The 19,977-nt window shown below is 42.4% G+C and overlaps 1 protein-coding gene across 3 annotated transcripts in view; it reads right to left on the minus strand.

The window, feature by feature from the left end:
• The window catches only part of AGBL1 (AGBL carboxypeptidase 1), a 784,724-nt gene that overhangs the window by 102,686 nt on the left and 662,061 nt on the right, over window positions 1-19,977 (minus strand). For all 3 annotated transcript variants that reach the window (XM_042988107.1, XM_042988105.1, XM_042988106.1), the window contains one exon: window positions 17,850-17,975. In XM_042988107.1, coding sequence (XP_042844041.1) covers window positions 17,850-17,975 — 126 coding nt within the window. The remainder of the gene's footprint in view (window positions 1-17,849; window positions 17,976-19,977) is intronic.

A 19,977-nucleotide genomic window follows, 5' to 3' on the forward strand; every position in this document is an offset into this window, starting at 1 on the left:
TAGCAATTTGGCCCAAGGAAGGAATAAATAAATATCACTTAACAAAGTCATGATATTGTAGTAACAGAATTGTAACAAAGGGCAGATTATATATATGTAAAGTTATTTTACACATTATATATAATTAAACTATATTTTCTAAATTATTATAATTTTTGTTCAAAAGCTCCTTTAATGTCAGTGAAAATAGCACTGTTGCATAGATGTTCTAACTTCATCTGGTAGCATAAGTTAGGTAGTATTTTCACTTACTAATTACTGATTAACATAGCAATAATGACAATAAGAAGAATAATAAGACACATCTACTGTATTTGAAAGCTCACTGAGAGACATGTTGCTAGATACATTAAAGAAATTACCTCATTTGACACGTTGGCATTACTTTATACTGGTTTTGTTTTGTTTTGTTTTGTTTTGAGAGAGAGAGAGAGAGAGAGATTGAGTGCAAGCAGGGGAGGAGCAAAGGGAAAGAGAGACAGAATCTTAAGCAGGCTCCATGCTGAGCATGGAACCCTACCAGGGGCTCAATCCCACAACTGTGAGACCACGACCTGAACCAAAATCAAGAGCTGTATCCTCAACCAACTGAACCATCCAGGTGTCTGTATAATTTCTTTTTAACAGCTGATTTTACAATATAAATATTTGATTTCTGATTTGTTTTTTTTTTTTCCATGAGTTGAAGTCGTACAAATCCTAAACTCACTAAAATTCTTAGGGTTATTAACTAACTTAATCCATCCATTCATTCAATGAACATTTACTGATTGTCTAGGAATTTTCTTTTATTCATTTATGTATTCATAAATTTAGAAAAAACGGGGCACCTGGGTGGCTCAATCAGTTAAGCGTCTGACTTCGGCTCAGGTCATGATCTCGCGGTTTGTGGGTTAGAGCCCCGCATCAGGCTCTGCTGACAGATTCTGTGTCTCCCTGTCCCTCTGCCCCTCCCCCGCTCATCCTCTGTCTCTCTCTCTCAAAAATAAATAAACATTAAAAAATGAATTTAGAAAAAATAAGGAGGGGAAGAAAAACAACCTTTAATCTACTTTTCGTATACTGGGGGGCTATTGCTTGGGAAGGGAGTACAGAAGAACCCAGGAGTGGAGTGGGGGTGGGGAGGAGATGTACTGAGTTCATCTACAGTGTTGTTCAGTGAATGTTCTAGCAGAGAAGCAGGCAACGCACCCTGCAAGCTCAGTAGGTGGAATAAGAAAGTCTGTGAAAAAGAAATGTGGAAGCTTTCTCTTGGGGCATAACATATGAGTTCCTCCAGGCAAAGGGAGGAGAGGATACCTCAGGGTAAAGAGTAACACGTATAAAGACCAGCATCAGCGCTATCGACAATAGTCAAGTATGGAAAGAGCCCAAATGTCCATTGATGGATAAATGTATAAAGAAGATGTGGTATGTGTATACATACATATATATATATATATATATATATATATATATATATAAAATGGAGTATTACTCGGCAATCAAAAAGAATGAAATCTTGCCATTTGCAGCTACGTGGATGGAACTGGACAAGATTATGCCAAGGAAAATTAGTCACTCAGAGAAAGACAAATATCATATGACTTCACACATATGAGGACTTTAAGATGCAAAACAGATGAGCATAAGGGAAGGGAAGCAAAAATTATATAAAAACAGGGAGTGGGACAAAACATAAGAGATTCTTAAATACGGAGAACAAACAGAGGGTTACTGGAGGGATTGTGGGAGGGGGGGATGGGCTAAATGGGGAAGGGGCATTAAGGAGGACACTTGTTGGGATGAGCACTGGGTGTTATACATAGGGATGAATCACTGGAATCTACTCCTGAAATCATTATAGCACTGTATGCTAACTAACTTGGATGTAAATTTAAAAAAATAAAAATAAAAAAAATAATAATAACAATAAATAAATAAATGATATTTTTAAAAAAGACCAGCGTTAGAGTGCACAGTGATTGTAAACCCTTCAGGGTGTTGGAAGGATAAGCTTTGTGTGGTTAGTGGGGGCACATGAAACTGGGAGTCAAGGGCAGAAGCTGAGGGGCTGGTAGGCCAAGGAAACGGAGTCAGACTTAATTTTATAGGTCATCTTATTTTGTATTTATAAAGAAGATGCTGGAGCACACTCTTTATCCCATTAGCATTAGACATAATTATTTAAATATAACTTGTTAGAGATTAGCTGTTTAATTTAAAAAACATAATTAATTGGAGCAATGTATTAAATAATAATATTTGACATCATTAATGAGGGTATAATTATATGTGCTATTTAAAAACTTACTGCAATACCAATATTTTCTCATAAAATGAAGCAAGAATTATTAACTACCAAGCAACTTAGCAACTCGCCTCAATTCATTTTGGGATTCACATCCCTGGCAATAATCACTCAAATATTAAAAAAATCTATTTAAAATCTCTTCACATAAACTCATATATAAGTGTAAGAAAAATGTAGTAAGATTTCCACAAGGAATAGGTTAAGGAAAAAAACAAAGGAGGGGGTAGGACTCCCATTAAGCATATATGAATTTATGGAAAGTTCTCTCTCTCTTCTCAGACTTAGGGGGACTTGGAGAAAATGCCCCCAGAGATCTGCCATTTAGCCGTAGAAGTATCACAAGGGAGCAGAAGAATGTGATCCTAATAGAACTGGCCTTGCATTGATGTGGAAGGGCTATGGCAGACATACTTCGGAGAGGACTTATCAGGTGGTAGTCACCATATTTAATACTTTATATACACTATTCATTGAATTGTCAGAAAAGCCCAATGAGTTAAGTGCTATTAATTTGTCTAATTCTTGGGGCGCCAGGGTGACTCTGTCGGTTGGGCGTCCGACTTCATTCAGGTCATGACCTCATGGGTTCATGAGTTCGAGCCCCGTGTCGGGCTCTGTGCTGACAGCTCGGAACCTGGAGCCTGCTTCGGATTCTGTGTCTCCCTCTCTCCCTGCCCCTCCCCCACTTGCCCTCTGTCTCTCTCTCTCTCTCTCAAAAGTAAATAAACATTAAAAAAATTTTTTTTAAATAAATTTTTTAAAAAATGTCTAATTTTTATATAAGAAAAGTAAATCTCAAAAAGGTTAGGTGATTTGTCTAAGGTCCTTCAGCTAATAACTAGTAGCATCAGGAGTGGCACTGAGGTGGTGACAATTCCGTACTGGAAGAAATCATGGACTGACTTCAGAATGGATACAGTTCAGTTGATAATACAGGGAGGCGTTAAATGTAGGCATTGGCATGTTTTATTATTTGATTTGAACACTGCATCATAATGGTATATATCTGTTCTTCACTCTCTGTTATCGAGCAAATAGCATCTATAGGAAATGAGGTTCTGGAATACCATACTGGCATGTTTAATTCCGAGTAAGTGATTAGGAAATGGAGTACAGTGATGTGCGCTCAAAACACTGTTGTCATCAGATGCTACCACAGGCTTGCAAGCAACGTGGTGGCAACCAGTGGAACTGCATCAAATGGCCATTTTTTGAGGTCACGAGAGGTCCTATACTGGCAATGTTTGAACTTAATACAATGAGATCTTTCCATTGAAGGTCACCTTGGCAAGGTGAGTGGCAAGGGAAAATGGAACAGGAAGAGAAGTTGGAATGTTCTGGCGAGAATACTGGGGACAAAGAATGACTGTTTCCAGAAAAAGCAGTGGCTAAAAGAAGAGGTTGATCGGCTCCCGAATCATCTGCAAACCAAACTGGCAGACACCCAGGTGGATGTGTGGAGTGAGACATAGGTGGAGAGCCATCAGGACGACTCTGAGACTTTCAGGAAAAGCAACTGAGAGCATTTACATGAGGGAAGTTTCCTCCCAACAGGAAGAATTATTTCTAAAAACGTTTTCTTCTTATGCCTGTAGGAGTTATTCTAGATTCTATGTTAGATTCCATACTAATTCAAGAAATACATTTCTGTTTTAAAAAACAAACATGCAAAAAAACAAATAAACAAACAAACAAAAAAACACAAAAGGCAACGAAACCCAGGCTCCCAGAGCTGCAAAATTGAACTTAGCACTTCCGATGAGGAAGGAGTAAGGTGAGACTGCCCGCCATGCACACCCAGGGTCCCCCATTCTGCTCAGGGTCGTGTGCAGCTTTCTCCGCTCAGCACATGCGGAATCTGTGACTCCCAGGAGCCAGGCTCAGGGCCAGCCACTGGGTGTGGGGTGAAGCGCGCACCTTCTCTCCCCTGCTCTGCCCTGCCTAGTAGCGGAGGCGGTCAGTCCAATGTGCGTTTGCGATGAGACGTGTGCTGTGCAGACAAACAGAGGTGGAGGCTGGAGCAGTAATGAGGGTCTTATCTGATCCAGTGTGTCAGTACCCCCAACACACACACACGCACACACACACACACGCACTTGAATACATGTACATTCTACATACATGTGCATACCCGTGCCCACCTACATGCATGCAAATGCACACATGCACACATACATCCACACATGCACACCCATCCACGTGCACACACATTCACGTTCACATGTACTCACACCTACACCCATACGTGCACCCATGCATTTACGCATCTGCACACGTCCCTGTGCACACACTCATGCCTACACCCATATATACACCACAGCACACACACTTGCTCACAATTCAAACCTATCCCCACCCACACACATGCACACATACAGACACACACACACACACATATCACGACTGTGCACACAGAGACACACACTGTCACGACTCCCTGGGGACCGTGGAGAGTAACATCCACATTACTGTTCAGACTCAAACAACATTTTTCTTTTTGTCAGCCATCCTTGGCCCTCCTGGCACATCAAATTGCTTCAAAATTTCTCCATCCTCTGATTCCATGCTTAGAATGTTTACAACTTTGCTTCCCGTTTCTTCTTTTGTCCTGATAATTATATTAACAAATGATTTCATATTACTTATGAATATTCACTAATTATATAGTAACAGATAATTATATTAACAAATAACACCTCCCATGAACAACTTTAAGGCTCCGAGTCCTGTGAATGGGCTGATTTCCTATTTTTTATTATTGACATAATTCTAGAATCTGCTTTCCTATTTCATTTCAGTCAAGGGAAAGGCTTTCATGGTAGCTAAAGCTGAGGTTCAGCAAACTTTAAGATTCCATTGTCTGTTGTTTCCAAAAGAAAAAAAAAAGAAAGGAAGGAAGAAAGGAAGAAAGAAAGAAAAGACAAAGACAAAGACCAAATTTCAAAGCCTACTTTTGAGTTTCTTCTCTGACAGGCCCTCTTACTGAAGGAGGCTCTGAGAACCGCCAGGGCCAAGAGAACATGGTGCCTTGCTTTCCCCTCTAAAATCCCCTGGCTCTGCTTTCCATTGCCTCCCCCTGAGATTTTCCCCCAAGTAAACCAAAGCTCCTCCCTGTGAGCACAGGGCTCACAGATAACCTAACTCCCACCAAAGTGGTAAAAAGTGACGTGACCACTGCTCAGAGCCGATCCCAGGGCCGCCTCTGACAAATACCCCAAAACACACAACAGAGCCAAAGAAAGAGCAGCCTGATGGTTGTCCCTGGCAGGCCTGAGCAACACTCTTTATCTGCCTCCTCAGAAAAGAGTTTTCTGGAATATAAAGCCAAAGGAAAGAGGTAATTTATTGTGAGGATTGCGTATTAATTAGTTTTCAGGAGTTCCTTGGGTAATTACAATCTGTAACATTTGTAATTGATTTGGCTAGATTAAAAATGGATGCTTTGGTGCATCAGTGAAATTAGCAAGAAGCCAAGAAGAAGCGGGAGGAGGAAATGTCTTACCTGCCAGATGAGGGGCAAGTTGGCCTCAGGCCAGGCTCCAGACGGTACCTTCTCTGGAGCCAAAACTACAGCAGGCATCTAAGACTGCACACTCAGCAGGTAAGGTCTTTCCCCCAAAAGCCCATATGGAGTAGGTGACCAGAGGTCTCCTGAGCGCTTTAACAATCAGAGGAGTGCTCCCCCCAGGGACTTGTGAAGTCAGACACCTTCCTCAGCCCCACCTTGATAGTGGGCAGGCTAACGAGATGGGCATAAGTGAAAATCAATCATTCTGCAGAACAGAGGGAAGGAGCCCCTTCTCCTGGAGGGGGTGAGGAACCAGGATGGGATGAAGGGGGCGGGGATGTAGAAAAAGAAGCTGCCTCCTGCCAGACATAATCTTGGGCTGAACCGCCTCCCTCTCGAGCTGTGGCTGGCCACCTGCCCTCTGGGACCCTCCCCAAAAGACCCTTGCTCCCTGTGTGTCTTATCCCAAGTTCCTGCCAGGGCTCCTTTGTTCGCCAGTCATGACCAGCCGTGTGGCTACGACCAGGGGGACAGCGCACTGTTCTTTGGGCGGGGGCGGGGACTCAGAGTGTGCCTTCCCCGAGGCTGCACCCTCACCCCTGATGCTGACAAGTCCTAACACAGAGGTGATGAGGTGCCCCTGCAAAACAGCTCGTGTGCAGGTTGTGGGTGGAAGACCTGGTTTAGAGATTCAGGAAAGGAAGGATCAAGACACCTCAGTGTCATGGGTGTATTAACTCACACTTATGGAGCACTTGCTATGTATACAGCACTGCTGGCAAATTTAGAAAATCTCAATGACAGAGCTTTAGATAAGTGCAGTAGTATACAGGTCCAAGGTGGGGAGCATTCTAGTACAAAAGGTGAGCAAGTGCTTTAGAAGAGATGTAGTTACAAGAGATTAAGGACATAGAAGAGGAAATCCAAGGGAGGAGGAGGGAAGGGAGATGGAAAGATAAAGGATAAAGCAGGGAAAGAGAAGTGGGAGAGACACCAGCACTGGTCCGCGAGCAAGAGGCCTAATAGGAAGGAGGGGCGGCTTCATGGAGAAGAGAGAGCTCTTCTCTAGAACAGGTGTCTGCAAACTATAGCCCACAGGCCAAATCTGGCCCACTGCCTTTATTTTGTAAATAAAGTTTTATTGGGATGTAGACATGCCTGTTCATCCACATATTATCTGTGGCTCTTTTTGTCCTACAACAGAGTTGAATAGTTGCAAGAGAGAGCAGAGGCAAAGCCGGAAATATTTACTGACTCTTTGCAGGAAAAGTTTGCCAAGCCCTGCTCTAGAATAAAACCCTCATCACATAAGCCTATTCTATGAACAAGAGTATGTGTTCATTCTTTCTCCAGGATCTAATTACAGGGGTTTTGCATTCATAGGCAGCATTACTGAGCTCCATGTAGAGATCATCTCTCCTGGAAGATGTGTTCTGCTCCGGAGAGAGATAGTTTACACTTGCCAGTGTTATTTATCTTTCCTGGTCAACATGGAGTGCGGCGGAAGTAGGTCTTACCATGATGGGGATGACTCCATTTTAAAATACAGATGGGGTGCCTGGCTGGCTTAGTTGGTGGAGTGTGCAACTCTTGATCTTGAGGTTTTAAGTTAGAGCCCCATGTTGGGTACAGAGGTTACTTAAAAATAAAAGCTTTAAAAATAAAATAAAAATGAAATGAAATGAAATGAAATGAAATGAAATGAAATGAAATGAAATAAAATAAAATAAAATAAAATAAAATAAAATAAAATAAAATAAAATAAAATAATACAAATGTGTGTTGTTAGAAATACCACCATTTTTAGTTTTGATCTTGGGGAGAAAGACAGAATGTGGGAAGAGAGAAGCAGGTTGATGACCATGCTGCATGTGATGGAGGAGGGTTGGTATCTGGGAGCGAACACTGTTTAATCCAAAACAATGGCCAGAAAAAAATGTCGCTAAACTCTGAGCAACAAGTGGCCCCCAGGTCTCTTCGCTGGGTACATTTCTAATAGCTGACAGTTACAGAATGTAGGTAAATGCTTGCTGTCTTCAGGGTTCAGAGCGTAAGGGTGCTCAGTAAGGATGGCAAATGTCTAAGTACACCTGGAGATGCCCAGATTCAAGTTTTCCTCAAGACTCAAGCTCATGCCTCCTCACTTTCTACTTGTCCCTCTCCCTATGCTGACAGGGAGAATAGCTTCCAAGTATCTTTTGACAAAGAGGTCTGTCTTCAGGGGTCATGGGTTTCCTCCCCCTCCCCAAGAGGGATGGGTGGAAGGGATGGCTTTCTGCCCAATCTCTTCTTCGTGGAAGAGCATGCCAGCCAGGTCTGGTGACACACTTTTTAGGAATCCCTTTCGTTCAGTACAAACACCTTTGTGCTATCTACTTAGAAAATGGCACATAGCTGGGTACCCGCCACCTTCTTTCCATTCAGGGGTTGGAACTCAGGTTTGCTTAGCAAGCCCACCGTTGAGTGGCAACAAGGATTGACAGAAGCCCACAAAACTAGACGAGCCCTCAGGAAGCACAGGGAGGAGGGAATGGGGATTGTTTACAGGGTTTTTATACATTTGAACAGACAAAAGTTTGAGGTTTGATAGATGACTCATGCACCCTGAAACTGAATCTGAATGTGCTACCTTTCGTGGTCTTTAGTGTATATTCTGGCCTGGATCAAACAAGAGTTGGTTATATTCTCTCTTACACTTGGTGACAGAAGGGCCCCCAGTACTTATGGCAAATAAAATCCTGTATTCTGTCTGACAAAGCTGCTAGGATGATTCAGGAGGCAAGGGACCACTTTGTTTCTTTCTTTACAAATTGCCTCATGGTCCATACGAATTGCCTGCTGGTGGTGGGTGAGTGATGGGCAGGAAGTCAGGTCTCATAGTGAGGTAAGGTGATATTTCAGCCTGGATCCCCCAGCCTAGAGTTCCCTGATCTCCACCCCATTCTTAACGGTAACCCCCTTGGGAGTCCCTTGCTAATCCCTATCTTTAATCCAACCTTTGAACAGAGAGGCCAGAAATTTGGACGAAATCCAGGGGTTCAATATCCTCTGCAATCGTTAATTTCTTTCTCATAGGAAACAAATCTATATGTCAGTGCTGTGCTAACATTGCATCTTTAACATCATGGCAGTAGCTTTAGGCCAGTAAGCATTAATAAAACAAACTGACTTGAACAGATGTAAGTCAGACACTAAAGAGAAAGCCATGAGGCTCAATGCTAATCCCAATTGCTAACTCGTCCCCTTTTGTATGGAATCTTCTATTAAAAATTTTTTTAATGAAAAACTTCAATTAAATTGCGGCAAAGAACATGCTGTGTGTCTAAGGAAAATGGGCACATTTGTCAACCACAATCTGGATTCAGAGATGTGATGTGACTCTGGGCTTGTCCCACGTAGCAGGCATTTTATGAGACCTAGATGTTATTTATGGTGGCAGTGGCAGAGCCTGATGAAGTGGGTGCCCTGAGCAGAGTGTGGGGAGGCCCGAGATTGATTCCACACTTTCATTGCTATTAAAAGAGTCTTAGCATTTAGGTTGAAGCAAATTGTAGGACTTTTTCTCTGGGAGTCATTAACAAAAAGTCTAATAAAGAACAAGGTATATATTTTTTCTGTTCTGTAATTTTTTTTAATCTCTTTACAGTCCCCCTTATGACCTCTCTATTTTCTGATTTGCAAAACAATATCAGTTGGCTTTGTCACTCATCAGATGGGGCTCTCTCAGAGAGGAACAAATGAAGCTGTCCCGTTGGATGCCATGCTTGGCGACCCTCTTAAAGAGGCATTTTTTAAACTCCTGGATTGCTACCAATTAGGGTGTCAGAAAAAGCTTATTTTTAAAGATCATAGGATGAATATACCAGGAAGTAGCATATAATATCAACAGTAAAAGTAGGGATCGTTTCATCAAATTGTGACTGTGTATGTATATATTTATGCATATGGAGTCTCTACATAAAATGTACTTCATAATGTGGGTTGCATTAAATATTATTTGAGGGGCACCTGGGTGGCTCAGTCTGTTGAATGCCCAACTCTCAATTTCGGCTCAGATCACGATCTCACAGTTCATGAGTTTGAGCCCCACAGCAGGCTCTGTGCTGATAACACAGAGCCTGCTTGGGATTCTCTGTCTCCCTCTTTCTCTGCCCCTCTCCATCTCATGCTCTCTCTCACTTTTTCTTCCAAAAATAAATAAATAAACATTTTTAAAATATCATCTGAAAAAACATGCTCTACATTTTAACCCTAGATCAGTGGCAGAGGCAATGAATATCCCCACTTCTCCTCCCTGCGGTTTATCTCACATAGAAGAGTTTTCCTGATTCTGTACCATCTGGCACTCAAGTGACAGCTGGTGTTTCTGGGCTCCTCTAGCAGGGCCCCATGCATTCCCTCCCCCCCCCCAGAAAAAAAGGACCAAGGGCTTTCCTCTAACCAGGGGCAAATCAGATTGCATGAACAGTATACAAAGGAAGTAACGTTACTTTAGTATTTATTATGTGTTGGTTACTGGCCCCAAAGCATTTATGTATATGTAATTCACAAAAATCCTAGGGCTGTTTTTGAAGTAAGGTATTTATTTTCTTTCACATATATGGAAATTGAAGTTGAGAGACACCCTGCCATGACCTTTTTCCAAAAGACCTTACTGTCTGAATTTTTACATTATTATTGTTTTATTTTCTTTAAGTGACTCCTGAGACTGTTACCATTCCCTGTGGAAAGAATTGGGAAATACTTGAAAAAGTGTGGCCCTCCATAAAGGCACTTTATATCATTGTACAGGACATAATGGGTGCAGGTATATCGGCTTCACAATGAACGAAGCACTCCCGTAGTCTTACCTGACTTGCTCTTCACCATGTATCCGTCTGATGGGTAGGGGAAGTATTGTTCCCACTGTACAGATTGGAAAACTGATACAGAGAAGGCAAATCATTCACATGCTTTATAGGAGCCTGATCTTGAACCCAGGGCTTTGCTTTCAAGTCCATTGCTGTTTGTAGCATAGCCACTATTGTCAAAAGATCATAAAGACTGTGTCTTGTGTTGTATTCTATAGTTTTTAAAATGCCAAAGGCCCCCCTCCCAAAACTAACATTGAAAAAAGGAGGAAAAGCAGACATCAGGAAGACAGTGGAGTAGAGATTCTCAAACATCTTAAAAACCACTAACTAAAAATGGATTCTCAAAGTGTTCATTCTCATTATTAATATCATCTGGCACTTAATGGTAATTAGCCAGATTACTAACTCCTTTACAGAATCCTGAGAATTTTGTTTAGAAATCAACTCATCTGGCTCAGCAGGGAAACAGGAAAGACCAATATGCCTTGGCTCCCACATTGCATCCACAGGCTCTTAAAATGAAAAGCAAAGGATAAGGGTTCTCTCTGTCATTTTAAACGGGAGGGAAAATTAATTGCTCCTGCAGAGATGAAAACTTTACGTTTGAAAAGAAACTGGTACAAAATTCTTTTTTCTTCTGTTCCCACCTGTGGAGAGTAGTCACAAAGACAAATGCCAAATCCTTTCCTAATTAGGAAGCGGACCGTCTGGAAGGCACTGCGGCCAAAGGCTGGCTGTACGTAGAGGGGAAATGAGATGAGGTGTATAATATTTGCATGTTTGAGAATAAATATATCACATTGGCTGTGTATATATAACTAGGTCTGTCTATTGAGCTGCTGAGTATTGAAAATTAAATAAACAAGATTTGCTAATCATATGGTTATAGATGTGGAACTGGCCTAGGAACCACTTTCTACGTATTTTTGTATTTTGTCTGCAATAATAATCAACAGGCTTACAATGCCATTAGCAGCGGAGTCTGACACATTAATTCTCGAATGAGGAAAATTTGGCCTCGTGGTTACTTTTGGCGGAGGATTCAGAACTTGGAGCTGCTATATTCAGTTCTCCGGTTGACTGGTTTTAGTCAGATCGGCTCCGTTTTTATCTGTTTTCTCCATCTGAAAATACGGGGAATAGGAATGCTTCCCTTTTGGACTTCAAAATATCTCCTAAGAAGAGATGTGCAAGGGACCTGATGGGAATTCGCAGTCAAGCAAGCACATCTTCTGCCCCCCAGACTAATTCTTGTGGTTGCCTTGATAGAGCGTCTGAGTGTGCTTGTGAATGCATGGGAGCTTTGAAATCTGCTCTTTGTTTGCACTGTTAATTTTTTTTAAAGGTGATTTATTTTGGTGAGGGAGGGGCAGAGGGAGAGGGAGAAAGAGAGTCCCAAGCAGGCCCTGCCTGACTCGGGGCTTGATCCCACGAACCATGAGGTTATGACCTGAGCTGAAATCAAGTCGGACCCTTAGCCCACTGAGCCACCCAAGTGCCCCTGTTTGCATTCTAGATATACCTCTGTTGATCCACACTAATGTGAGAAATCCATTTCGACATCACTTCAACTATTTCCTCATTTGAATGAAGAAATGGGGATATGAATCTGACATGTTGATTGGTAGTATAAGACATGAAAAAAATATGTACCAAAGGACTTAATAACTGTAGATGTTATTTTAAAGCTAAATGTATCATGGGAAGATCATTCAAGTAAACAATCTGACCAATCATTTTTCTATTTGTGGAATGATATGGAAAGACAAAATATAGGTGTTCAAACTCTTTTGGCACAAATGATGGTTCTGACCTCAAATTGGGAAAAGAGCTGGGCTGTTAGATACAGAAGAAGGTCAGAACTGGGTGTTACTTAGAAAAGCACTGGGTGACTCCGTCAGTTGAGTGACTGATTCTTGGTTTCAGCTCAGGTCATGGTCCCAGTATCAGGGGATCAGGTCCTGTGTTGGGCTCACGCTCAGCGTGGAGCCTGCTTAAGATTCTCTCTCTCCCTCTGCCCTTCTCCCTCCCTTTGAGCTGTCAGCACAGAGCCTGACGCGGGGCTCAAACTCACGAACCACAAGATCATGATCTGAGCCGAAGCTGGACTCTCAATCGACTGAGCCACCCAGGTGCCCCCTCTTCTCTTTCTTTCTTACGGAAAAGTTAACAAGACACAAAGGCAGAGTATCGACTAGTTCAAGTATAATACCAGAGTAAAACCTTGAAGGTGGAACAAAGAATCCACCAACTGAAAAATGACAAGCTGCCCCCCCTCTGTGTGAGGCACAGAGGCAGTTAGAGTCCTCAAAGTTTAGTAAACAAGTGAAGAAGAAGAGTAGGTGGAAAGATAGGAGTCCCTGCAGAGCAACACCACAGGCATGCCAGCCTATTTGCAAGGAGCCTGTGGGAAGGAAGAAAGAAGTGTGGGAATCCATTCATTTAGTCTACAGACTTCATAACACCACTAGTCACGGTGGGCCACAGAATCCATGTAGGCTTGCTTTATGAAGGTATAGCATTACGGTCACTGGACTTCCTAACAGAACAGTTGTCAGGTTGACAGACTGAGGTTAAGCCTGATCCCTTTGAGTGTCTCAGCAGATGGGTATTCCCTTTGAAGTCCTGGCCCCATTTCTGAAAGATAGATGTCTCTAAGGATCATGGAAATGGGGGACACTTATTCTCTGTCCCAGGTTCCTACCCACAGGTCATTCTGGAAAAGAAGCAAAAAGCAACATGACAATGGCTCTCCTTGGTTGGGTTTCTTGAGCTGGCTTCCTGGTTAAGCCAGTCAAGGAAGTTTGATTAACGGTATGACTCTAAGAACCAAGTGTTGCATGAGTTGCTAGGTGTGGCAAGATATGTAGCCAATTAGCAGATGAGTTCCAAAGACAAGGTACCCAGGCCTTCTGTCAAGGCAACTAAGGGGATCCATATTTTAGATTATGCAGGCTACAAACTTTGGAAATTTCCAATGTCATTTCTATTTTTCTAGACAACTGACCAAATTGAAAGATCAGATTCAATATCATCTTTGATGAAACAGTAATCTTAGGGCCTCTGATATATTCCCTATGGTGTAGACAGCACCTGCATGCTAGTGTATCCCAGAAGGAGTCAGGCTACAATTACAATGCTCTTTATTTCTTATGGTTTCTCCCACTTGCTTGTTCATCAGATACTTCTTTTTTTTTTTTTTGCCTCTTCTCCTTTCTTGCTTCCATATATCTATTTGAAATATGTCTGAAATAAAATCCCAAGACTCCCAAGAATATTCTTGTGCTTGTAAACATGTGTACAACTTCCATCCACATATTTTCACATAACAATGTTTAAATGCCAAAGGGAAAGAGGGCGTTCATTGTGTGTCTGTGTGTTTTGTTTCTGTTTTTTTGTTAGTGTGTGTGTGTGTGTGTGTGTGTGTGTGTGTGTGTGTGTGTGTGTGTGTTGGCAGATATGCTTTCCTACTTTCTTAACACAGTTGGATGCAGGCTGTGGATTCTTTTAAATGTCCTTTAGGAGGCAGAAAAAAGTCATGGAAAAGCTTATATCCCAGCTCTGCCACTCACCACCGATTTGACCTTCAATATGTGACTTAAAGTCTTTAAAGCTCAGATTTCTTCCTAGTAAACTGAGGGTGAAAAATAAGGCAGAGACAGAGGATTCCGCTCAGTTCCTAAAAAGCACTGGATATAAATGGCTATAAGGTGATTCCCTTTCCTTTCCTTTTCTGATTAGACTACCTTAGTACAATTTAAGATGATGTTGTTCAATTATAAACATGAATCTCTGAAAAGAATCAAAGCTATCTTGTGATAGAATAGGGGGTCTCAGAAGCACTGCAGTCTGAAAGGGAGCAGGTGGCCATAATAGAGGGAAGGGGAGGATGTTGCTTTCCTGCATTTGTTTCACAGCACACGCCTGTGGGCAGTGGGATGGCCTATTTTCCAGCTCTGTTGGATACAAGCCCAGAGAAGTAGTCAGGGACTCTCAAGTCAAAAAATGATGCTGGTCTCTCCTTCATCAACTCCCTGAGAAAGTGGGGAATCCAATTTATAATGGTTCTAGAGGGGGGAAGGATATCAAGAGATGCTTGAGCTTAGGTGTTGGCCCACTGGGCTAATGTGCACAAAGCGCTTGGTACAGAGCAATGCTCATCAGTGTTTGTGATGGTTGGGGTAGTAGAGGTTGCTATTGTTGTTATTATTATTGGAAGTATTTGTCTAGAATCCCACCAAGGCAAAGACAGATAGCGCCTTCTTTTCTGTCTGGATGTTCTACCTGCATATCAGATTTACAAGTCTCAGGGGCATTCTATGAGCTGTGCCTCTCCTGACTTTTGGACTATGCTCTGAGTTCTCCAGGATTGTTGTACCACATAGCATCTCATTCAGTTTTATCACACCTTGGATTGAAATTTCTACAAATTAATTTTTAAAGAAGGAAGCTAAAGCCCAGAAAATGGCCACAATTCCTAGTGTAAGGATGGTCAGGGGCTCTGGGAGGCAGGGAGGAGGAGAAACCTGATGCTGTGGTCTCCATGATGACCAGGTTCAGCCACACCGCCATGGCTTTAAGGGCACTTATCACACTGACCACTGGGAAGAGAGTAGAGGGTAGCTTTTAAATAGTTGTGCCCCAGGGGCACCTGGGTAGCTCAATCAGTTAAAGCCTCTGACTTCAGCTCAGGTCATGATCTCACAGTTCGTGGGTTCAAGCCCTGCATCGGGCTCTGTGCTGACAGCTCAAAGCCTGGAGCCTGCTTCAGATTCTGTGTCTCCCTCTCTCTCTCTTCCCTTCTCCCACTCATGTTCTCTCTCTCTCTCTCTCTCTCAAAAATAAATAAACATTAAAATTTTTTTAATAATAAATAGTTGTGCCCCAATCCCTCAGCCCCGCTCTGGTTTTTCCACTGGCACACCCCTCCGACCTCTCCAGCAAAGATTGTGGGAATAGACCATTAGAGAGTTCATCAGTCGTTCAAGTAAAGATTCATAGAATTCAGTCTGCTTAACTCAAATTCAAAGGCATTTATCACCCTGCCACCAAGGCAGCTGACAGCTAAATGCTCTAAAAATTATTTCAAAATGATGCCTTTGCTTGGTCCTTGAAGCTGTGTGATTTAAAGGCTTTGCCTAAATCCTAAACTGTGGGCCGAGGTGGGCACACCACTTTCTTTTCAATATCCTCAATTAAAGTATGGATATACTCAATTATATCCATAATTAAGTATTATGTTCTGTTCTCCATACTTTGAGATCGCGTCTGTTTCCCGTCACCATTAGTCTGTACCATCCCACCTGTATCTACTAACGGCGAACAGGCCCTATTTTTTAGTAGTTTTCTTGGACAGAAGTCCAGATACAAACCAGGCAGTGTGAAGTCACAGAATGGAGCTCTCCTCTTCTCCATAACTCCCACACTGAGTGGGAATCAGTCTAATGTGGTTCTAGGCAGTCACCCTTCCTTATAGCACCCTTTTCATGACTCCCTCACACATCTGGATCTCTGAAGCATTACTGCCTACTAGACTTTAAAGTGCTCGGAATTCTGTAAGAGTTGAACATGTACTATGTGTAACAGCCTTTTGGGGGACTGGATTCTTCATCCATGCTCTTTAGCTACTACATGTGAAAGATTTCCTTGGGCTTAGGGCTATGAAGAAAGGTCATAAAGGGCTTTCTTCATTGATGTATAAATAAGACTTCTCATCTGGAAAGACTCAAGGGATTGCTGTCTTGTGTGGCTTGGTTAGTTATATGAGAATCTTGCACCAAGAGTTGGTACCACACATAAATACACTCTGGTGATCTTGCACTGCTTGAAGATTCTCTTCTGGCCCATTGAACAAAAGTATCCACACTCCATTTCCCTACCCATCCCTTTGCTTCTTGCCTATTTGTTGTGTGAGTATGGAGGAAGGGGGGTATTTTTTTAAGCTCCCCTGATGCCTGATATTCATTAACCTCATCTGCTGCTACATTCTGACTCCCCTCTTTGATCATATACTGGATGAGCCACATTGACAATTCATCATTCTGACAAATTGTAAAAGATAAACCATCTCACATCTCTTGGATTGTGCCCTGACAGCATGATCCAGACCCAGACACTAATGAAACACCAAGATACGTGCTCATCTTTCTGCGATGGCTATGATTTCCCTTTTTCTCTATTACAAAAGGTTCTAGATTCATTGTATATTTGGCATTCACAATAGAGCTTAGAAATTTGCATCTTAGGGGCGCCTGGGTGGCGCAGTCGGTTGGGCGTCCGACTTCAGCCAGGTCACGATCTCGCGGTCCGTGAGTTTGAGCCCCACGTCGGGCTCTCGGCTGACGGCTCAGAGCCTGGAGCCTGTTTCCGATTCTGTGTCTCCCTCTCTCTCTGCCCGTCCCCCGTTCATGCTCTGTCTCTCTCTGTCCCCCCAAAAAAAAAAAATACTAAAAAAAAAAAAAAAAAAAAGAAATTTGCATCTTAGGGATAGATTAGTGTTTCAGATCTTTAAATTCAATCATACCTATTTCCTCTGCTTTAATTTACATCTACTAATTTATCTCTCTCTGCTTTTACACCAATGCATATCCTGTTTCTTTTGAATGCCCCTTTATTTTTGTATCATGCCATAAAGAATAAAACTGTACCTAAAATACCTAGCACCAAAGCCCCATTTAGCTCACCTATATATTACTTCATTGTTCTCTTGGTTTTTAGAGACTGCCTCCCCTCTGAGCTCTGCACACATGAGACAGTCCCATCTCAAGCATAACACTATTTCCTTCACTAAAATATCAAAATCCGTTATTTTTTTAAATTTTATTTTAGAGAGTGAGCACATGAGTTGGGGAGAGGGGCAAAGGGAGGGGGGAGGGGGAGGGGGAGGGGGAGGGGGGGTAGAAATCTTAAGCAGGCTCCATGCTCAGCAGGGAGCCCAACAGGGAGCTTGATCCCACAACCGTAGGATCACAACCTGAGCTGAATCAAGAGTCAGACACTCAACTGACTGAGCCACCCAGGTGCCCCTCAAAACCCATTATTGGAAACAAAATTAAAAGTATCAAATGTAACTGGACACTTACTGCTTTTTGGTAACTACTGTTTTTACTCCCGCCACACACAGAATCCCTCATTTCTGAGGTGGCCAGTAAGTAGAAATACATACCGCAAAATTCAGAAAGTTATTCTCACCTACCTAGTGGGAGAGTTGATTTGTAAAATGTAGACTTAGCATCCTGTCAGCTCTGGGCGAGAGGGAAATTGGAAGTGTCACCATTTTCAGCATGCTCTTGGAGGAGCTGTCATACTGGTACCATCCAGACTATGACCAACACGGACAAAGGAAAATCGAGGGCTGAGTAAGACCCCACTTCATTCTCTAATTATCATAGCCACGTATGATTCTGAAATAGAATTTACCCATCCCTAAGACATGGAAAAGCCTAAATCCCTGGAGCATGAGATGTATCTTTATGACATTACCCTTCTCTCCCCCATCACTACCCCCACCGCCCCCTACCCCATGCCACAGCCACACTGCTGTGGCAGATTCTGTGCCCTCGCCTCATACTTTCATCAGACAGGAGCTCTGGTACCCACTTTGTATAACTTCCATCCATCCTTTCAAAATTCTCTTATGATATCTTCTTCTCTGAGACACTTCCCTAATTTTCATAGCCCATATTTGATGGGGACATAGTAAACCAAGCACAGTATTGTTAGAGAATTTTTGCTTTGTGCGATGCTCTGTGTGTCTTTTCTCTATAATGCAACCTTTTCTCCAATGGGGTGTCTGTGATCAGACATGGCATTCTATTTGCTAAGCACAGGGCCTACTCCGGAAAATAGTAAGTGCTCAATAATTGTTTGCTGAAAGACCCTTGAAAGAGGAAGTGGATGTCTGTTGGATTAACCACCATCTCCCCCTCCCCCACCACCTGGTTTTGTCTATAGAAACAGGAGCCCAACCTATATGTTCCCTTCAAATGTGTGATCAATGCCATATTGATATGAAGTAAGCATTGCTCAGGCCATCAGGGGATGACGTTTGGGACTGAGGTTCAACAGACTCAGAGGAAGTGATGACAGGCAATGATCCTGGTCACTATTTAAAACAAAACAAAAAAAATCTATTGTCCTTCATTTGACAAGATGACTTCTAATTCTTTCAATGGAATGTTTATTTTGAGTCATATCCTGGCTATGAGAAAGCAAATGGCCTCATGCTTATATTTAGGGCTATAATGAAAGGAAACTGTGGTTTGAGAATTTGAAAGGAAGGTAAAGAGGATGGCAGAGAAGGACAAGATGTTTCTCACAGTGTGACTTTGGGGGAGGGTAAGATGGCTGAGGCAAGGTCACGTGGATGTTAGGACAATAATAACAATGAAAACAATGATGATAACAGCAAAGAGTGACCAAACGCTTGGTTCCATGCCAGGCCTAGAACTAAGCACTTCACATATATTCATGTATTTAATCTTCTCACGGATCTGTGAAGGTCTGCAGCATGAGGAGGTTAAATAACCCACCCCAAAGCTGCACAGAAAGAAAGAAGCAGAGCTAGGGCATTGGACAAGCTAAGTGCAGATACCAGTTACTTCAGATGGGGCGCTGAAGAAAGGGAATGCAGGTGGAAACAGTACACCATGCTGGGGCTGAGGTTTTCACGGGTGAATCTAGGGTTTTGCTTTGGGAAGGAAGTGCAATGACCAGTTAGTTACACTGAGTAAAGAAAATTAAATGTAGTTTATCTAAACTTGGTCACCCCCCTCCATCATTTACACTCTATATTTTCTTTAGGGCCATCATGGAACTGAGAAGGTCAGGATTGGTTCTCTTTGGCTATATGCACTTTCTGATCCAATTATGTCAAGGGCCTATGTTTGTTAAATGCTCAGTGAAGTGGTACCTCCAAAATGTTATCAGAGTTTCATTTGCAATGTGGCCTAATACAAAGTGTGGGGCTTTGAGTCAAAGGGATTGGAGTCTTCTATGTTGGATGCCTTTGGATAATTCAAATCACCTCTTTGATGCTCTGATTCCTCTTCTGTAAAATGAGGAGAGTAATTTTAGCTCTCTCATGGGTCTGTTGATGAATATCAAATGGATATTATATCTGCAAGCATTTTCTAAACTTCAGGGAGATGATGTAAAGGGTTATACTAGGGTTTAGCATTGTTCAGTCACTGTTCACTCAACAGCTATTTACGTCACTCCCACAGAGATCTGTTATGGGTGCTGGGGATTCTAGAATGAACAAGTAAACAAGACACCTACTCCAGGGGGAACAAACATTCCCACGTGGTGATAAAGGGCAATGA

The sequence above is a fragment of the Panthera tigris genome, chromosome B3 (assembly GCF_018350195.1).
Source record: "Panthera tigris isolate Pti1 chromosome B3, P.tigris_Pti1_mat1.1, whole genome shotgun sequence".
Lineage (NCBI taxonomy): Eukaryota > Metazoa > Chordata > Mammalia > Carnivora > Felidae > Panthera > Panthera tigris.